Source organism: Trachurus japonicus, unplaced genomic scaffold, assembly GCF_045865225.1.
Source record: "Trachurus japonicus isolate A0001 unplaced genomic scaffold, Traja_1.0 AP030310.1".
Taxonomy (NCBI): domain Eukaryota; kingdom Metazoa; phylum Chordata; class Actinopteri; order Carangiformes; family Carangidae; genus Trachurus; species Trachurus japonicus.
Window position 1 is genome coordinate 118,360 of NW_028220443.1, and position 18,311 is coordinate 136,670.

The 18,311-nt window shown below is 40.8% G+C and overlaps 1 protein-coding gene and 1 pseudogene across 1 annotated transcript; one reads left to right on the forward strand and one right to left on the reverse strand.

Annotated features, from left to right (window-relative positions):
* Positions 1-3,957: 3,957 nt before the first annotated feature.
* On the reverse strand, positions 3,958-7,138 carry LOC146960475 (uncharacterized). The gene is made up of 2 exons (XM_085772343.1): positions 5,752-7,138; positions 3,958-4,016 (listed from the first exon to the last, which is right to left on the reverse strand). The coding sequence occupies exons 1-2, from the start codon at positions 7,136-7,138 to the stop codon at positions 3,958-3,960; spliced, it is 1,446 nt and encodes a 481-aa protein (XP_085628469.1).
* A 3,373-nt stretch (positions 7,139-10,511) lies between these two features.
* On the forward strand, positions 10,512-14,761 carry LOC146960476 (uncharacterized; annotated as a pseudogene).
* The last annotated feature ends 3,550 nt before the right edge of the window (positions 14,762-18,311 follow it).

Consider the following 18,311-nt stretch of genomic DNA (forward strand, 5'->3'; position numbering starts at 1 on the left):
CACACACACACACACACACACACACACACACACACACAGGTAACCTAATGTGGTTACAGCTCCTCCATATCAGTGCTTATAGAAAGATGATCATGTGTCTGTCTGATCAGCTCTGTCTTGACCTTAAGATCGTGGGTTTGATTCCCATGTTGACAGAGATGGCACAACCCGCAATAGCTCCCGTGGCCCATTCAAAATTTCCCGAGAGGAAATTTTCTAGTTCTCCTTCATCTTCCGGACACTTTTTCGATTCGCTACTAGTCCTGCAACTCGAAGAGTTGCAGGACATATTATATATCAAAACGTGTGTCTTGATCGGGATCGCTGTGCTATTACTTTTCTCAACAGTGTACGAATTTTTCGCGACGTATGTCGCGAAAAACTGCGCAAAATTTTTGCATGTAAGTCAATGGGACGGGCGGAAAAAAAAGAGCGAAAAAGACCAATCATTGGAGTTTAACAAACGTCTACTGCTCAGGCATACTTTCACCTAGAGACTCCATTTAAACTTTAAACAGTAGACACAAGTCTTGTGTATTGTCGTATTACTCCACGTTTTGATAGGTCATATAGTTTTTGATCAATCCCTGATCAATGACCATGATCATTTTTGGAGAAATTATGAGTTTATAATGGGTGTGTATTGCATGGAATGTTCGTGTCAGAGTGCGTGACATCATCGGTTAGAGTGGGAGAGAGTGAAGAAACATTCTGTATTTTTTCTGGATAAATTGCCACCACGGCCACAATTTACACTCTACAGACATAATTTTTTCAGAATTTGTAAGACAAACTTGTTATCTCTCATGTCATGTGCTCAAAATATCAGAGAGACTTACAGAACTTACAGAATCAGCCTCTGAGTGCGGCCACGTCTGTCTCTGCTCCTCATTGAGTCCAATACAAATATTTTCTGAGAGGAGCAGAACGGCCTGATGTTTTAAAACTGCCAGCGTCGCCAAAATATTTACTGTAGAAACACCAAATCGTACCGAAATTTTCAGTAAGTCCTTAGAGCAACGTTGATCTGTATTTTGTTCTGATAGGAGTTACCGTTTTGTCATGCTAAGCCTAATTGTGAGGCCGGTTTAGAGGCAGAAAATGGCTGTTTTTCTCCACGTTTCTGTCTGTCTCAGCCTGCGGGGGCCCCTATCGCCGTGGTAACCTCTTTGATCCTCAGGCCAGAGCTCGTTAACTTCATAAACAATCCACCTGGCGCTCGTTTAAATGTTTATAAACACAGACACAGCTAAATCAGACTGACACAGGATGCAGCTACTAACTAACTATGTGTCAAGTCAGTCACACACACACACACACACAGACTCTAGAGCCAGCTTCATGTGATTACAGTCACACACACACACACACACACACACACACACACACACACACACACACACACACACACACACACACACACACACACACACAGGTAACCTAATGTGGTTACAGCTCCTCCATATCAGTGCTTATAGAAAGATGATCATGTGTCTGTCTGATCAGCTCTGTCTTGACCTTAAGATCGTGGGTTTGATTCCCATGTTGACAGAGATGGCACAACCCGCAGTAGCTCCCGTGGCCCATTCAAAATTTCCCGAGAGGAAATTTTCTAGTTTGTCCTGCAACTCTTCGAGTTGCAGGACTAGTAGCGAACCGAAAGTTGGCCGGAAGTGGAAAAATAATAAGAAAAAATCCACACAATAACAGTAGTGCCCGGGCTTCGCCCGGGCACTGGTCCCTGCAGCTATTTCATAGCTGTTGGGACCAGTGCCCGGTGCGATTGCCCGTGGCCCTAAAAAATCCACACAATAACAGTAGTGCCCGGGCTTTGCCCGGGCACTGGTCCCTGCAGCTATTTCATAGCTGTTGGGACCAGTGCCCGGGGCGATTGCCCGCGGCCCTAATAATAATAAGAAAAAATCCACACAATAACAGTAGTGCCCGGGCACTGGTCCCTGCAGCTATTTCATAGCTGTTGGGACCAGTGCCCGGTGCGATTGCCCGTGGCCCTAAATATGCTTGCCTTTGTGTGTGCAGTCGTACAGTCTGCATTTGTGAATATATTTTATATATTTGTGGATCTCTGTTGTGCTCTCGTGTCTACGGCGTAATTTTGACACACTCCTACTGTGCTGCAAGATGCACAAACAAATGCATGCCGATTTGAATGTGAAGAACGGCAAAGCCCTCAATTCACGGAATGTCCACCAGATGGCAGAGTGTGTAAGGTATAGACCGGGCAATGGCATTCCCTAGCTGTTCAAGACAGGCTTTGGCCGATCAATATGGAGTCGACAAGTGGAACATCTGGATGGGTATGTATGACTAACAGTTTAATCATTTATGACTTTTCCTAAATCCCGTTGGTTAGGCAGAATGAAAGGTAGAATGTATCGAACTTAGTTAGTCCAAGTATAACACGTATTCTTCATTAAGACTGGTCTGGAGCTAGCATTGACGTAGATAGAACCGGTATTTCCGGTGTTATGGCCCTTGTGCTTTCTGATTAAAAGCCCCATTTTGTAGTTTTCGATCTTAAAATAATGTTTCTAAACTCGTTGAAGTGGTAGAAATGGACCTGTAACTTCCCTGCGCGTGAACACCGTCCTGGTACCGCAGCTCCGCTGAGCTCCACAGTCGGAGCTCCAGCCCAGGCTTCGTGCTCCTCTTACCCACAAAACAAACCCTGTGCTGGGATGTAGCCTACGGCCATCAGCCCCCCTCTGGAGCTTAGCTAAGCACCGTGTGGTATATTGATGTGTTGATGAAAAGAAGGGATTACCGCTGACACGTCTTCGCTTGTATTCAAAAAAGAAGTTTATTAACAAGAAGAAGAACAGTGTACAAAAATGCCGAATCCTGGAGTATCTCTGGTCCAATATGAGATCTCTCTCTCCTGGCCCAAAGCTCTGACCTTATATATGTTTCTAACTCCAAACACTCCACCTTCTCCAAACTAAGGAATGCAACCAATCAACAAAGACTACCTTGATCTGGACTATTTACTTTCTGGGATTTAACCTCTTGACCAAATTGATAACCTCTGGGCCACCACAGGTCAACGGAAGAAAACACCCCTGACCTAAGGTTTCAACCTTTAGGCTAAACAAAACAATCATCAACTTTCCAACAGACCAAGTTGCTTCTAGGCAGCATCTGGAACCCATGAAGCAGAGCATCAATTCACACATTCCTTCAGTTCAGAGAAAGCACACATAATATGAAGAACATAAGATAATACAAGACATTTAAGCAAGAAAGTTAAGGTGTATAATACACTACATATTTCCCCCCTTCGAGGCTCGTAGAGTCTCGATACATAAAAGATAACATACAATCAAATGATTATCATAATGAAATTAACAGATACTTATATATAATACTTATAACAGAACAATCATTAGCAATAAAACAATTTGTGGAGTGTGAGAGCGAAAACCTGCCAGGCAGCCAATCTTCCTTAAAGTTTCCATCAAACAATCAAGACAGGAAATTCTCTCACGGTCCCTCTGCCTTAGGCAACCACTGTTTAGCACTCCAAACCAATTAGAAAAGAAGAAATTCTTAAAACTTGAATGAAACAATTCCGTAGATACATATGAAAACCTCAGACAAATAAAATCAAAACAGTATCCAATTTCAGGCTGGTCAACCCATCGAATCCTCCATTGGACCTGTCCCTGCCTAACATTACTCTCCCTAAACGTCAAAAAGAAAGAAAACATCTGAGGCTCCAATATCCACATACTAGCAAAAACATACAGTAGTGAGTGCATATCATCATGAAAGACATCAAACTTCAATTTTTAAAAAGCATTCCATAAAAACACCAAATTAAATTATACTGCAGTTCTTCCACAGTGTCAATCTTCAATGTGGTCAAAATACTTAAGTGTCCATGTTCAGGGCCCTTCAATTCATTCACATTCTTCATGTTTAGATGACTGAATCTTCTCAGAACATCTGGGTCCCCGAACAGCCTGGCACTTTCACAGTGATCTCTCTCCTATGTTCTAGGAGGGAGAGAGAAAACAAACCAGTATCTTTGCAACAGCAAATACATTTCAAACATCAAATGCACATAAACACATAAATCCCTATATTTTTACTAAATCAGTTTTGCAATTGTATCCACAGACTTCTCATCCATTATCCAAGCAGAAGTCCCCTCCTGCTCATGACATCTCTTCACAAAAATGTGGCAAAAACCTTGCAAAATTTTGACGAAAACTTGGTTAACTTGGCAAGTGACTGAGCATCCACCTGGTTATAACCCAATCAGTCTATTTAAGCAAATACAATCCATACTATAACCTCCCCCCTTGCAACATGGGCCAACCCATGTGCTTCTTGAATCGTCAGACCTAAAAGGGCTGAGAGCACTATTATCAATCCTTCATGATTCTCCAAAGACCAATAGAATCTTAAGTGTCACCTCTACCTATCCACAACTATTTCTTTATTTCAAGAACAGCTTCCTGTTTGTAATTATCTCAACTTTCTAAGGTAACTATACAACTTCACACTGTGTAAATTAAGCTCTTTGAATATACTGTATGTTACTGCAATAAGTATAGTAAGCTTGCTAAATTTCTAATTTGTCCTTGTATTATTTGATTATACATTTTACACTGGAACTTTAAGAGGCAGCAGCCTCACACTTTGACTCAAATTGGGCTGTTGACCTGAGTGAGTAGTGGATCCCAGACTTACACTGGAGACACACAATTCTCTTACCATGCCATGTTCTGTCCTATTTCATTTTATTATGAGAAAGCCACTTTTGTGGATAATTGAGTGAGACTTGTAGAATAAGATATTCTTTTTTTTTTTCCAACAGTAAACCAACTAATCAACATTTACCAACACAATGAGTTTAAACATATTAAGAAATATTTCTTATGCAGGCCTACGTTTCATTTTATTACACTATGGCAATAACAATAATTCTTAACTATATAAAGGAAAAGATGGAGAATGACAAAAAACAACTGTTTAGACTTCACATTTCTGCTCATACTACATGTTACTGCCAAAGCAGTGCAATTTTACTTTCTTTACTTTAGCATCTGATGCATGTCAGTTTGGTCAATAAATGCTAAACTACAACTTATGAATTCTACGAGGTTTCATTACTATCAACAAAAATCAAAACAATACAACACATGAGTGTTGAGGAGTGGCTGTTCAACACTGCAACTTTAACCTCATTCAGACAAGTATAAGTCAAAATATGTCCTTATCCTGATGTTGATATTTTCTCCTGCCCTTCCTAAATGTTTACATCTTGTTTTAATAATATGCCAGCCAATGCAATGGACAGTTGAGACATAAAAGGAGAACAAATTAACTGGTTTTAACGCTAGTGTCATCACAGAACACAAAACATCTCTTCTCAAAAGTACAGATAGGTATAGGCTCCTGATACCAGTATAGGTATTGTAGTTTTTTGATTTTTGTAGCAGAGCTCAATTGATTTTGTAAGAGGTACCAACTAACACCTCCCTTTCGAATTTTCTGAGCATCCCTAAAATCCTAGCTGTGGACCCCTGAGAGGGTTCAACAGTCCTCGGAATGTCATTAGTTGACCTCTAAAGCCTCCTCTTGGGATTCCTCTGAAATTCCCTCTTCCTAGTTTGTTACACGCACGAGCAAAATGACCAACCAGTCCACAATTATAACACACTTCAGGAACTTTTTGAAAATTTGGATTAAAGTTTCCTCTTGCTCTCCCTACATTTCCTCGACCTCTTCCTCTCCATGCCTGCTGCTGCAGACCAAAGGTCGGCTGTGCATTATAAACAAAAGGTACCGCTGCACAAGGCTGTTTTGGCTGTGGTTGCAGCTGTGGCTGTGGCTGTGGCATGGGCTGATTTATCTCAGGCTGGTTCTGCTTAACTACCGCCTGCTTCTTCTCCTTCTTCAGTTGAATCTGATTTAACTGTCTAAGGATCTCCTGATCTTGGCCCTCCTGTTCATGCTCTTTCTTTCTATACAGCTCTACTAGGTATGCTATGTGATCTGTATAAACACTCTTTATCATGCTCCCTAGACCAACCACTTCTGCTAATTTACTCCTCACTGACAGTGGCAACCCCTTCTGAATTTTAGCTCGCAAGATTGATTGCTCCATCTGACTGTCATCCGAATCATGTCCTGTAACATTTCTCCATACCTGATGAGCTCTTGACACATAAGATCTCGGATTTTCTTCTTGTCCTAATGGTTCAAAAAGAACATTATCAGGGTGTACATTTGTTGGAAATGTATCTCTTAACGCTCTATACAGTCGACCTCTATTTGCTCCAAACAGCTCTGAATCGTTCACAGTAGATCCCACATATCGATTATATCCAGCTTTCTGTAAAATCTCTTCCATGGCTGGAACCCCAATAATGTTTACCAGAAGTCTCTTAAAGTCTCCCATGGTAGGTTTTGTTCCCACCATAATCTCCTTCAACTTTAAAATCCAAGGATGTGCTCCATCTTGAAGAATGGGTAATTGCTCAAATAAATCTGGCATAACTGTATCATCCCAAGATTTATACACCAGATTCTGTCCTCTGATAACCACTGGACAGATCTTATCAGACTTATCTTCCTCCCTTGCTGATTTTTGGGAGGCTTTTTTCAATAACTTTTTCTTTTGCATTTGCAAGTCTTGTAATTGTTCCTGTAATAATCTCCGGCCTTTTGGTGTGGTGTATTGGTCCAAATATTTAAGGCATTGATCTATACCTTTATCAATCCTACTTAAAGTTTGTCGTCTCTCTTCTTCTTCCCTAGAAACATGTTTTGTCTTGGCATGCCTTCTTGAAAATGAAGGACTCTCATTATCCAAATCTCCATTACTATCCCTATTCTCATTTTCATCTTTGCTTTCCCTTTCACTTCCTTCTCTTAAATCCTTCTCCCTTTCTACTCCACCTCTTCTTCTTTCTGCACTAGCCAATAACCTTCTAACTGCTGAATCATATCCTCCCACAGCTTTTTCCTCATCACTCTGATCTTCGACCTCCTCCTGACTAATTACTGGGAGCTGAGGATACATTTCCCTAAACTCCTCCTCCTTCTCATAAGGTGAGGGTCTCTGTACTGGGACCAAATGTGAGAGGAGTATATCAATCTCTGCCATCAACATTTCTACTTTCTTAACATTCTTTTCTACTTCCTCTACAACTTTCTCTACAACTTTCCCATAACCTTCATCCATTTTTGACCCTAGCTCTTTTCAAGCAACTGGAGAATATCAAGTTCTATTTGTCTCTTCTCTTTATATTTTTCACCTTTTTATTATTTCGATCACTTCATGTGGACACCAACAACTGTATTATTTTGATTAATAATTTAGGATTATTCTTCTAGTTCAACAGGAGTATGTACTTCTGGATTGTTTACATCTATTTTATCATTGCCATGGCTCCCATTTATTCTTGTGCTTAACTTTAACTTAACTAATTATTAACTAAATATTATTTAGTTTATTTATATTGATTAATTCATTTATAACCTCTGTATTGCCATGGTCAGTAAAAGAAAGATGAAACAAATAACTTCAAAGGAATTCAAAATCTTAGAAATATTAGAAAAATGACAACCTCACACAATCTATCATATCTATCAAATTGCAAGAATAAAATTCCCCAACTCAACATTAATTAACCTTTATTGATTGATCAGTCCTTTGCCAAGTCTTCCTTCTAATTAACTACAACATATGTATGATGCATGTACTGTAGATGTGTGTACTAAATGTAAATGAGTGTACTATTATCAATCAAGCTAAATATGCATCAACAATGTCAGAAAGAGTCTGTGGATAAAATCACACTGGCCTTTATCACTGGATCCAGATGCATGCGCTGTCGTCTGCAAGCCTCAATCCTTGTGATCCAAGCCAGCTGTCCTCTGTCCACCTCTAGATACACCTCTTAAACTCTGGTCTCCTCCTTGAACTCTCGCTCCATGAAGGGAAGACAGACAAATAGTTCAGTGTTTTATAAAATCACTAGATACACAAAACACATTCCTACTGCAAGTTTTTCCTTTCTTTCAAAAATTCTGTATTATAACTTTAGAACGTTACAATTTTCATAAAAACATTCTCACTTTAAATAAGTGTTTTCCCAAAATTAATCAGGCTTTATCAAAAAATTCTCCACCACACAAAAAGTTACTCTTCCGAGGTTCATAAGTTTCTTATGGATTTATTTTCCCAAAGGTCCCCTTAAATAGAGGCTCATAGCAAGTTAATCACAAAGTCCCCTTAGAAGATTCTTAATGTTTATTTCTTATTAAACGTCCTTTAAAGGTTCATAAACATCCTTCTCAGGCTCATATTTGTTAAAACTTAAAGAATATATAATTATATATATAATATAACATATTATAACTTACTCAAACGTCTTATTCTTATACGTTATTCACTCTTATACCTTATTCAACATACACTCTATCATATCAATTACTCATAAACTTTATTCACAAAAGAAAACCAATCTTCACACACACACACACACACACACAAAAATGGGGATTTAACAAACAAACACAAAACAAGTGATCACATATGTATTAAAGCTTCTTTCTAACTCTTTATTCTAACTTTATTTTTACTCTTAATAAACCCCCCTTTAACCTTATTTCTTTTAATATCCCAAAATGTCCCTCTATTTTACCTCTTTTTACTCAAAAAATCCCTCTATTCAAATCCTTACCCCCCTTTAATCCTTACTTTTTATATACCCCCCTGTAACTTTCCCTCTATTGAAATCTTTAACCACCTTTAACTTTACTCATCCTTACCCCCCTTAACCTTAAGTACCCCCCAACAACCTTTAGTACCCCCCAACAACCTTTATTCCAAATTCCCTATACCCCCCTTTTTGCGTTGCCTGCAACGCAAACAAAAACCAAAAGCCAAAAATGAAAGACCAAAAACCCCCCTAATTTAGAAAAATTTAGAACGATAAACAGCTTCTAATCATCAAAGCAACAATCACCCACACAAAGATTCTTTAACGGTGTGACCCAACAGCAGACAGACAACAGCTCCAAGAAACAGACCAGCACACAATATTGTGAAAAACTCACACTTTCCAGAAGCCCAGATCGATGCAGGAGCCGGCTGGCTAAAGCTGAAGAAAAACTGAAGAGCCACAAACACGTCCAAGTTCGTGACGCCAAAATTGTGGTATATTGATGTGTTGATGAAAAGAAGGGATTACCGCTGACACGTCTTCGCTTGTATTCAAAAAAGAAGTTTATTAACAAGAAGAAGAACAGTGTACAAAAATGCCGAATCCTGGAGTATCTCTGGTCCAATATGAGATCTCTCTCTCCTGGCCCAAAGCTCTGACCTTATATATGTTTCTAACTCCAAACACTCCACCTTCTCCAAACTAAGGAATGCAACCAATCAACAAAGACTACCTTGATCTGGACTATTTACTTTCTGGGATTTAACCTCTTGACCAAATTGATAACCTCTGGGCCACCACAGGTCAACGGAAGAAAACACCCCTGACCTAAGGTTTCAACCTTTAGGCTAAACAAAACAATCATCAACTTTCCAACAGACCAAGTTGCTTCTAGGCAGCATCTGGAACCCATGAAGCAGAGCATCAATTCACACATTCCTTCAGTTCAGAGAAAGCACACATAATATGAAGAACATAAGATAATACAAAACATTTAAGCAAGAAAGTTAAGGTGTATAATACACTACAACCGCTACCGCCGCGCCGTGCCGTGCGGTCCAACAGCAGCGGGATCGGCGGTCGCGGCAGCAGCGGACACGACAATGGGACCCGGCCGCGTTAGCAGCGACAAACCCGGGAACGGCGGCCATCAGCGGCGGCGGACACCGCGACGGCGACACGGTAACGGGAGTCGGGACCGAGCTCGGCGGCGGCGTAACGGGACCGGCAATGACAAATTCACGTACGCTGCTGTGCTTCTCTGGGAAAGAGCAGAGCAGACAGTGCTGCTCTTCTCAACCAGAGCACCACCATCACAACTGCAGCTGTGCTTGTTGTTTAGCGTTTTTCCATTAGGCCTAGTTCATAACATGTGAACTGCGGCTTGATTTGTGAATTTGTGACAAATCTGCGGACGGAAGTGCAGCACAGCTGTTGTTTGGTGCGGTAACATGTTAAATCAGAAACCAGTTGGGTCAAAACACCGGTCTAGGATCAGCCATGTAGGCCTATCAGTCTGATGGGACTATGCGGTAGAAGTGTGTAGCACTGAAGATAAATTGAGATTAAATCAAGTCCTGAATGAAAAGCTAAATGTGACACACATATTGACTTGCAGGCTGCCATGCCACTGACATTGACCTCCCTCAATTTGGCTAGATTCAATGCTAACAAACAACCACTTCAACGCCAATTGGGGCATTGCTGCCTAGTGAAGAAATTGCCATTTTTGCTCTGTACACCCTACACCAAAGTGTTATGTGATTGATTTAATGATTTGTTTTTTAGGACACCCTGCTGCAGTACGTAATGGGGAGGCTGCACACCAGAGTTTCTCAGGCACTCCAGCAAACACCCCTTGACCCAGACTTCCTGCAATTTGTATGCAGGCAGGAGTTTGTTTATATGAGCATCATAGGAGAGCATATTGCCATCCCGATAGAGGTCATGAACACATTATCTGACCTGTGCAGTGCACTCCAGCAATGGAGAATGCAGCAAGATGACACCCCATTGCCACCGATCCACTTTGAAAGGTGCCCTGGTAGTGGGCGGCCAAAAATTATACTAAATATGGAGTATGTACAGCACCTTATTGAAAATAGACTCCCGATAGTGACTGTCGCAAAAGTCCTAGGTGTGTCCCGTAAGACACTTTATCGACGTCTGGCAGACCATAACCTGCCTGGAAGGCGCCACCAATACAGTTCCTGCACGGATGCTGAACTGGATGAACTAGTATCACAACTGAAACAGTGGTGGCCACATTCAGGTACAAGGATACAAAGACTTTCATTTGTCTCATGCACAGATTTTAAAAGAAACATGTAAATCATGCAGTGAAATTAAAAATGTGTGTATGTGTGGTGGTGTGTGGCGTGGATGGATTATTACATTGTGCTTAGCTGACACTTTTATCCAAAGCAACATACAGTTACTATGCTTCAGGATATTGGTTACAGTCCCTTGAACAATGTGGGGTTTTCACCAGGGCACTTCAGCCATGGATGCTGGTGTAGAGAGGTGAGGTGGGATTTGACCTACATCCCCCAGATTGGAAGACCTTAACCTATAGGCTTCAGCTGATAACAAATGGGGCAGGGTGGGGTGGGTTTAAGTGTAATTGTCTTTTTGGAAATGAAGAATGTTGTAACACTCATCTCATCTGATCAGGCTATCGAAACATGCGAGGAGCACTGCGGGGACTAGGCCATGAGGTCCAGTGGGAGCGTGTTATGGCAGCCATGCACAGGGTAGACAGCATGGGAGTTGTGGCTCGGATGACACAGCTTGGTTGTGTTGTGAGGCGCACCTACTCCGTGCCATGCCCGAAGTACCTCCTGCACATCGATACCAACCACAAGTTGATCAGGTGAAAAACATATTTGGGGTGTTTAAATGGTATACATACTGTATACATACATGTCTGTTCAGTGGGCAGCAGTAACAAGTACAACCCTTTTGAATTGTGAACAATATTTCAGTAAACAGGTAAGATAACTCTGCAATGTGCATATACGTTTTAATACAATATCTGATCATCTTCCAACATAAAAGACAGGTTCATATTATGTATTACATGTTGTCCATTTAAATCAAATTAGGGCAGTGCAGAAACGAGTACACCCCAATGAAAGTCTCTGAGATGAGCTACATGTCAATTCTATGATTAAGCATTCTATCACTCCAAGGTGAGTGTGGACTGCTTTGCAATGGAACCCTTCCCATTTCCTCAAGCAATGGCACCACATTAGTGCCTGACTGTTCATGTATGGGAGTTGAAATGTATGCTGGGGTGATTATTTCCCGTAACACAATACACTATGTGGCACTGAGGAATGCTCTGTGTGGGTGGTGCTCACCAAAGATGCATCTCATTACGCCCAATGTGCAAGGGCTAATTCTGCCCATAATGTAGTCTACAGGAAGTGTATTCTGTACCCCAAGCTCAATCTTTTTTTTTTTTTCTTTTTTTTCTTTTTAGAACTGATTGAATCAAAACTATGGTGTGGGAAAGAAGAATACAAAAAAAATGCATGACACTTTAAGTGAAACATGGAAGGCAGAGTACCCTTATGTGAGGTTGCATGAGTACTGGTGTTTGAGAGCTGATGATCACTCAATGCCCTTGATTATTGTGTTCTTTTCCAATATAAATATGACACACACACCTATGGCCACTGTTGATTTCTATGACCATTCTGTGATGATGTATGACTGACACCTGATCTGAACTCTTTAGAGCATTCATGTTTGTTTTGCCCCCCCCCCCCCCAAAAAAAAGGGCATAATTTCACAGAATTATTAACCTATGTTTTTGTTTTAAGATGAACAGATGTATTATCCTTATTATATGGTCATTTTTGGAAGTTGAAATATTGATCACAATGTTACTTTTCAAAAGGGGTGTATGCTAATCATGTATCAGGTCATTGCCCACTTTCTCTATTTTGTATGGCATATTTATGTACTGGTATTTATGTTGCTGGACAGTTTAATTCAGGAATAATTTCAAAAAAATCTCTCGACGTACTGTAAATAAATGGAAATAAACTGCTCATTTGTTCATCTTTTAGGTACAACATCATCATATTTGGTGGAATTGATGGATTCTCACGCAAGGTAAGAGTAAAAATAGCCTATAAAATTGACATTGACAGTGGGTAAAAATGTAAATTGTCAATTCCTGTTGGCGCTGATTCTAGCTTGCTATAAAGAAACCAGAGTAGTCTACAACATGACAAAAAGTACAATTCAGTGTTCTATTCTTCACAATTCCATTGGTCAAAATGTTGCAGATCATGTACTTGAAAGCTGCTGACAACAACAGGTCTGACACTAACCAAGCCTTCTTCAGTGAGGCAGTTCAGGAATTTGGATATCCTCTCAGGTACTGTAGCAGGTGTGATGTGCGTTTCCCTTAACATTACAGTGCGGTCAGCCGGTCACCATCCCATTGCAATTTGGTTGTGCTATTTTTTTCAGAGTGAGAGCAGATCATGGAGGAGAAAATGTTGGCGTTGCCCGTTTGATGTTCACCGTGCGCGGACCAGACAGTGGTTGCTTTATTGCTGGCAAAAGTGTCCATGTGGTATATCGATGTGTTGATGAAGAGAAGGGATCACCGCCAACACGTCTTTTCTTGCATTCAAAAAGAGTTTATTACAAGAAGAACAGTGTACAAAAATGCCGAATCGTGGAGCATCTCTGGTGCCAAGAATTGAGATGACTCTCCCTTAGCCTGAAATCTCAAACCTTATATATGTTTTCTAAAACTCCACCTTCTCCCACAGAAGGACATAACTGACCAGGATGGTCAGACAAAGACAGGATCTAAAAACAGAATTTATCCTTAGCTTTCTGACTTTTAACCTCTTGACCAAGCTAACTTAAGAATAGATAGTGTCCAGTATCCTCAGAAACTATGACCCACCAAAGAAGGGTAATAGACAAGAAACACATGTCTCATGATACCTGACAAGACAGATTCTTTCTGTACTAAATATAAGACCTGTGAAGCAGGGCATTAGTTTACCCATCTCTTTACTCTAGAAAATACACAAAGAAGAACATAAGATAATACAAGACAATAAAGAAAAGAGTTGAGGTGGATAATATACTACATCCATAACCAGAGGTATGCTAACCATTTGGCCTATTGGGTTTTGTAGGTGTTAGTCTGTTAAGAGTTTAGTTTTAAAACTATCATAAAAAGTGTCATAGTTTAAAAAGTATCATAAGGAGGGGTTAGTGCTTGTTACTACTCTGGGCTGTAGTATATATAGGCTATACACAACACTAATTCGTAAATAGTACATCCAAACAGTAGTGATTTTTTCCCTTTTGAACAGGATCGAGAGACTTTGGCGGGATGTGTGGACGGGAGCCACAAGTGTGTACTACCACATCTTTCATATGCTGGAAGCAGAGGGCCACCTTGACCTCGCGAACGTCACTCATTTCTTCTGCCTCCATTTCGTCTTCATGCCCCGTCTACAGTTGTCCTTGGACCTGTTCCGTCAAGGATGGGACAACCATGCTTTGAGGACAGAACAAAACATGACCCCAAACCAGCTGTGGGAACTTGGGCAAATTCAACATCCCATTCACGACCCAGAGGTAGACAAAGAACCACCATTTTTGGGAATAAAAGACATGTCCCTATAGATGTTAGATTGCAAGAGAAATATGGTATTTGGCACTTGGCTTTGAACACATATATGTACAGTTTTATGAGGGAAAAAAGCATCTGTCAAATGTAATTTAATATGAGTCTTTTATTATTGTATCATACTTGTGAACCCTGAATTTAAAATGCATTATGCTTCTTTGTTCTTGTTAAGGAGTTGAACCTTCCAGACATTGATTGGGAGCAGAGTGGGGATGTGCCAGAGCCCCACCATGGAGTTCAAGTTCCTGAGTTCACAAGCCCACTCAATCAAGATGACCTCAACCTATTGAAGGAACACATTGATCCACTGAGGCCATCACAAAACAGTGGTATAGACATCTACTTCGAAACTTTAACATATGTCCAAAACTTAACTGAGAATCGCTAAATGTACAATTGTGCTCAAAATAATAACAGCGCCTTTACAAAGGTGAGTAAATATCAAAAGTCTTAAAGTAGATTGTACTTTCACGAGCGAAAATGCATTGGGGACACTACACATTCTACCTCAAATTAATAACAGCAAGAACATGCATTTCTTCTCTTTCTGTGAAATGTTATAAAAAATGAATTCTTTTTTTTCCCAATTTTCTTGCTTTGAAATAGAATGTGCAGTGTCCCCAGTGTTCACTTTTGCTCATGAAAGTACACTTTATTTGAAAAATCTTGACATTTACTCACTTTTGTAAAGGCACTGCTATTATTCTGAGCACACATGCGCGCGTGCACACAGTCAGAGACACACAGCGCCATGGAACTGTGTGAGGAAGGTTTTTGAGTTGGCCAGTAGGGCGGCATTGCAAACCAACAAGTGTTGCAAACAAGCGTGTCTGGCTCTTGTTGTGTAGAGAATAAGACAGTGAAGTGAAGAAGTCTGTTGATTATATAAGGGGTGAACAGTGTAGCTCCTTGCTGCATCAGTCTCAAGGGAAAAAAAACACATCAGGTTTAGGTCCAAGGTCCTAGCAAAGTAAGACAGCCCCCAGGCTAATGTACTATCTTCTTATAAGACATTTTTGTTCTTGTGTTTTTTGGAATTGGAAAGGTACAATTAAGGTCCTGTGCTGCACAAAGAAAGTTCAGTGAAACATCATGGTTTTTTTTGTTGGGTTTATTTAAAACAATGAAAGGGTAAACAAATAAAACATGAACCACGCCATGAACACTGAAAAAAAAGTTCAGTAAGGCATCATGGTTTTAGGCCGGATTTATTTAAAACAATGACACAGTAAACAAATAAAACATGAACTATGCCATGAATACTGGGAAAAAATAAATTGTATAAAATGTAAAAAATATTTCACAGTGCTCCTTTTAGAACTTAAATGCATACTATATTGAAGATAACAATGCAATGTTTTGGATGTGTGAATGTGTTCTTCACGAATAAAATTGATATGTATTCAAACTGTATTATCTCATTTTTCCTCAACTATGTGTTTTTTAAAAGTTTTCTCAGGAAACTAAGTGAAATCTCTTGGTAGGAACGGTTCTGGTTTAAAGACGACAGACGGAACAACAGCAAGGAACAATGACAACTGCAAAAAACAATACTGCATGATGTTTTTGTCTGGCAGATTTACTTTCTTCCATGAAGGGAAAAAAGGGGAAACACTGGGATAAATGAAAGAGTGAATAATTGTGTTACACGCAAGAAAAGTCTTGTCCCTGAATGTATCCTTTAGAGAGCACTGATCTGAAATCCGCAATGCTTCGGATGTGTGCAACAGGGAAAGTAATGGTGTTCGTGCATGCTGCAACGACAGGGTAGCATACCCCGTGTTTACCATACAATGATGTGCAGTCATGGTTGAATGTAACAGTTATTACAAATTTGCTCTTTTCTTGTGCATTAAGAGGGATATGACCCTGACCGGTAATCCACTGGAGGATATCTTTTGGGCACATGGGGCGCAGCTCATTCTCATCTGAAAACACAGCGAATTAGGATATGGTGTGTGATTATTCTTTTTTTTAAACAGCTCATTCTTCATAAATACTTTTATGGTCATTGCTAAAACGTTTAACACCTGTGAACTAAGTGGGCATCTGTTTAAAGCAAGTATTTTACCTTGTTCATGTTCCTGTTCCTGTTGATGTTCCAAGCTCCACTGCAGGATGTTTTTTGGGTCCTTGGGGACTAAGGGGCGCAGGTTATTCCCATCTGAAAGAACAGAATTGGGATATGGTACATGATTCTTCTTCTGTATTTTTAACAGCTCGTCATGTTTCCTAAATACATTTCAGTCAGGACCACTTTTGTCAAAATAAACTTTATTTACTTGCACAGTTTTATTTGGCGGTATGGTACTGTTCTGGGACCCCCTGCTCTTCCACGCGCCTGCGTGGAAAGCCTGAGGCAGGAAGAGCACCTTCCTGCCCTTCACGAGCCATCATGAACGGCATAAGCAGGGAGCGCAGCAGCAAAAGAAACCCAGACAGAGCAGAGCAACCAACATGTATATGCAATGATGGAGGAGCTGGGGTGGAGGTGGGTTGTGAAAGTGCCAACAGAGGAAGCAGGAAGGAGGGTTGGGCGAGAGCAGTTTAAATACCCCGCTCTGAATGCAATTTCCCAATAGGGAGCGGGCACGCAGAGTCAGCTGAGCCATCAGCTGATCTGGGCCGGTGTTGACAGCTATGCTGATAGAGCTTGACTTCGTGGCCTGCCAGAACTAACGCTATGCTCAATTTTTTATTTATTAAACTTCAACCTGTGAAGAAAATGGACATTTGTGTAAAACAAGTGGTTTACCTTCTTCTAGTTCCTGGAGGAAGTCCTGGAAGTACTGCATAATGGCCATCTCTCTGGCTCTTCTCATCGAACCCTCCTCGCTATGCTCAGCCAATAGGATGGAGTTGATGTAATCTGCGTCAACCTGTAACAACAATGATATGATGTTACTAACAGAGCAATGGTAGTGCTAAGTTAAGGGCAGCCATGGCTTCCTGGTGAAGGAGGGCTTTCATTCATGGGCTTTAGACCAGAGAATTGCAGGTTCAAATCCCACCCGTCCACTCCCTCTTTCACTCCATGGCCGAGGTGCATTTGAGCAAGGCACCTAATCCCGCATTACTCCAGGGACTAACCAATAACCTGTAAAATAACTTTTTTCTCTCCTCCGTATCACTGCGCGCTGCCGCCTGTAGACGGCTGTGCGCGTTTCCATCAGCTGTTTCACGGAGTTTACTGCTCAGATAGTTGATGTAAACATATCTGATTATGATACAAGTGATGAAGCCATCCCTTGTTTTAGCACAGAGCCAAATGGAGACCTTAATGAACCTGATGTGATGCTGAACCTCGTCAGATGGAGTTAAAACGGGCAGAGAGAGAGAGAGGAGGGACAGGAAGCGTCAAGCTGAAGTTAGACCCACAGCTGTAGCTGCATGAGACAGAGACAGGGTGACCGGGTGATGATCAGTAATGCAGCGCAGTCCGTGATTCAGCCCGAAAAATGTACACACACTATCAGACAATCAGGACGATTATTTTTTCTTGCCGTTATAGAATAGCGAGCCTACACAGCAGCCACGTCCACTGTGCTCTGGCTCAGCTGACCGGTGGTCAGATGGCGGTTATAGATCTTCACATGTTGAACTCTTTTAAAGGGGACATATTATGCTCATTTCTGCTTCTTGACATGGTACCTTGATGTCTAAGAGTAATGTTAGTGACATGCTTTGGTCAGAAAAACCAAAAGATTGAGCACAGCTGGGTTCTCTGCACACCAGTTTCACAGCCCTGCTCTAATGGTCAGTTTAGAACCTTCGCTCTGGTAGCTGAGGTAACCATGGTAACCATGGGAGCGAGGGCTTTAATGTTCACATCACCCGGCTTGTGATGTAATAAGCCGGGTGAAATTAAAACTGCTTGTTAAGAGACACATTTTTTTATTTTGTTTACAAAATATTGACGTAGTTGTCAAAACTGACGT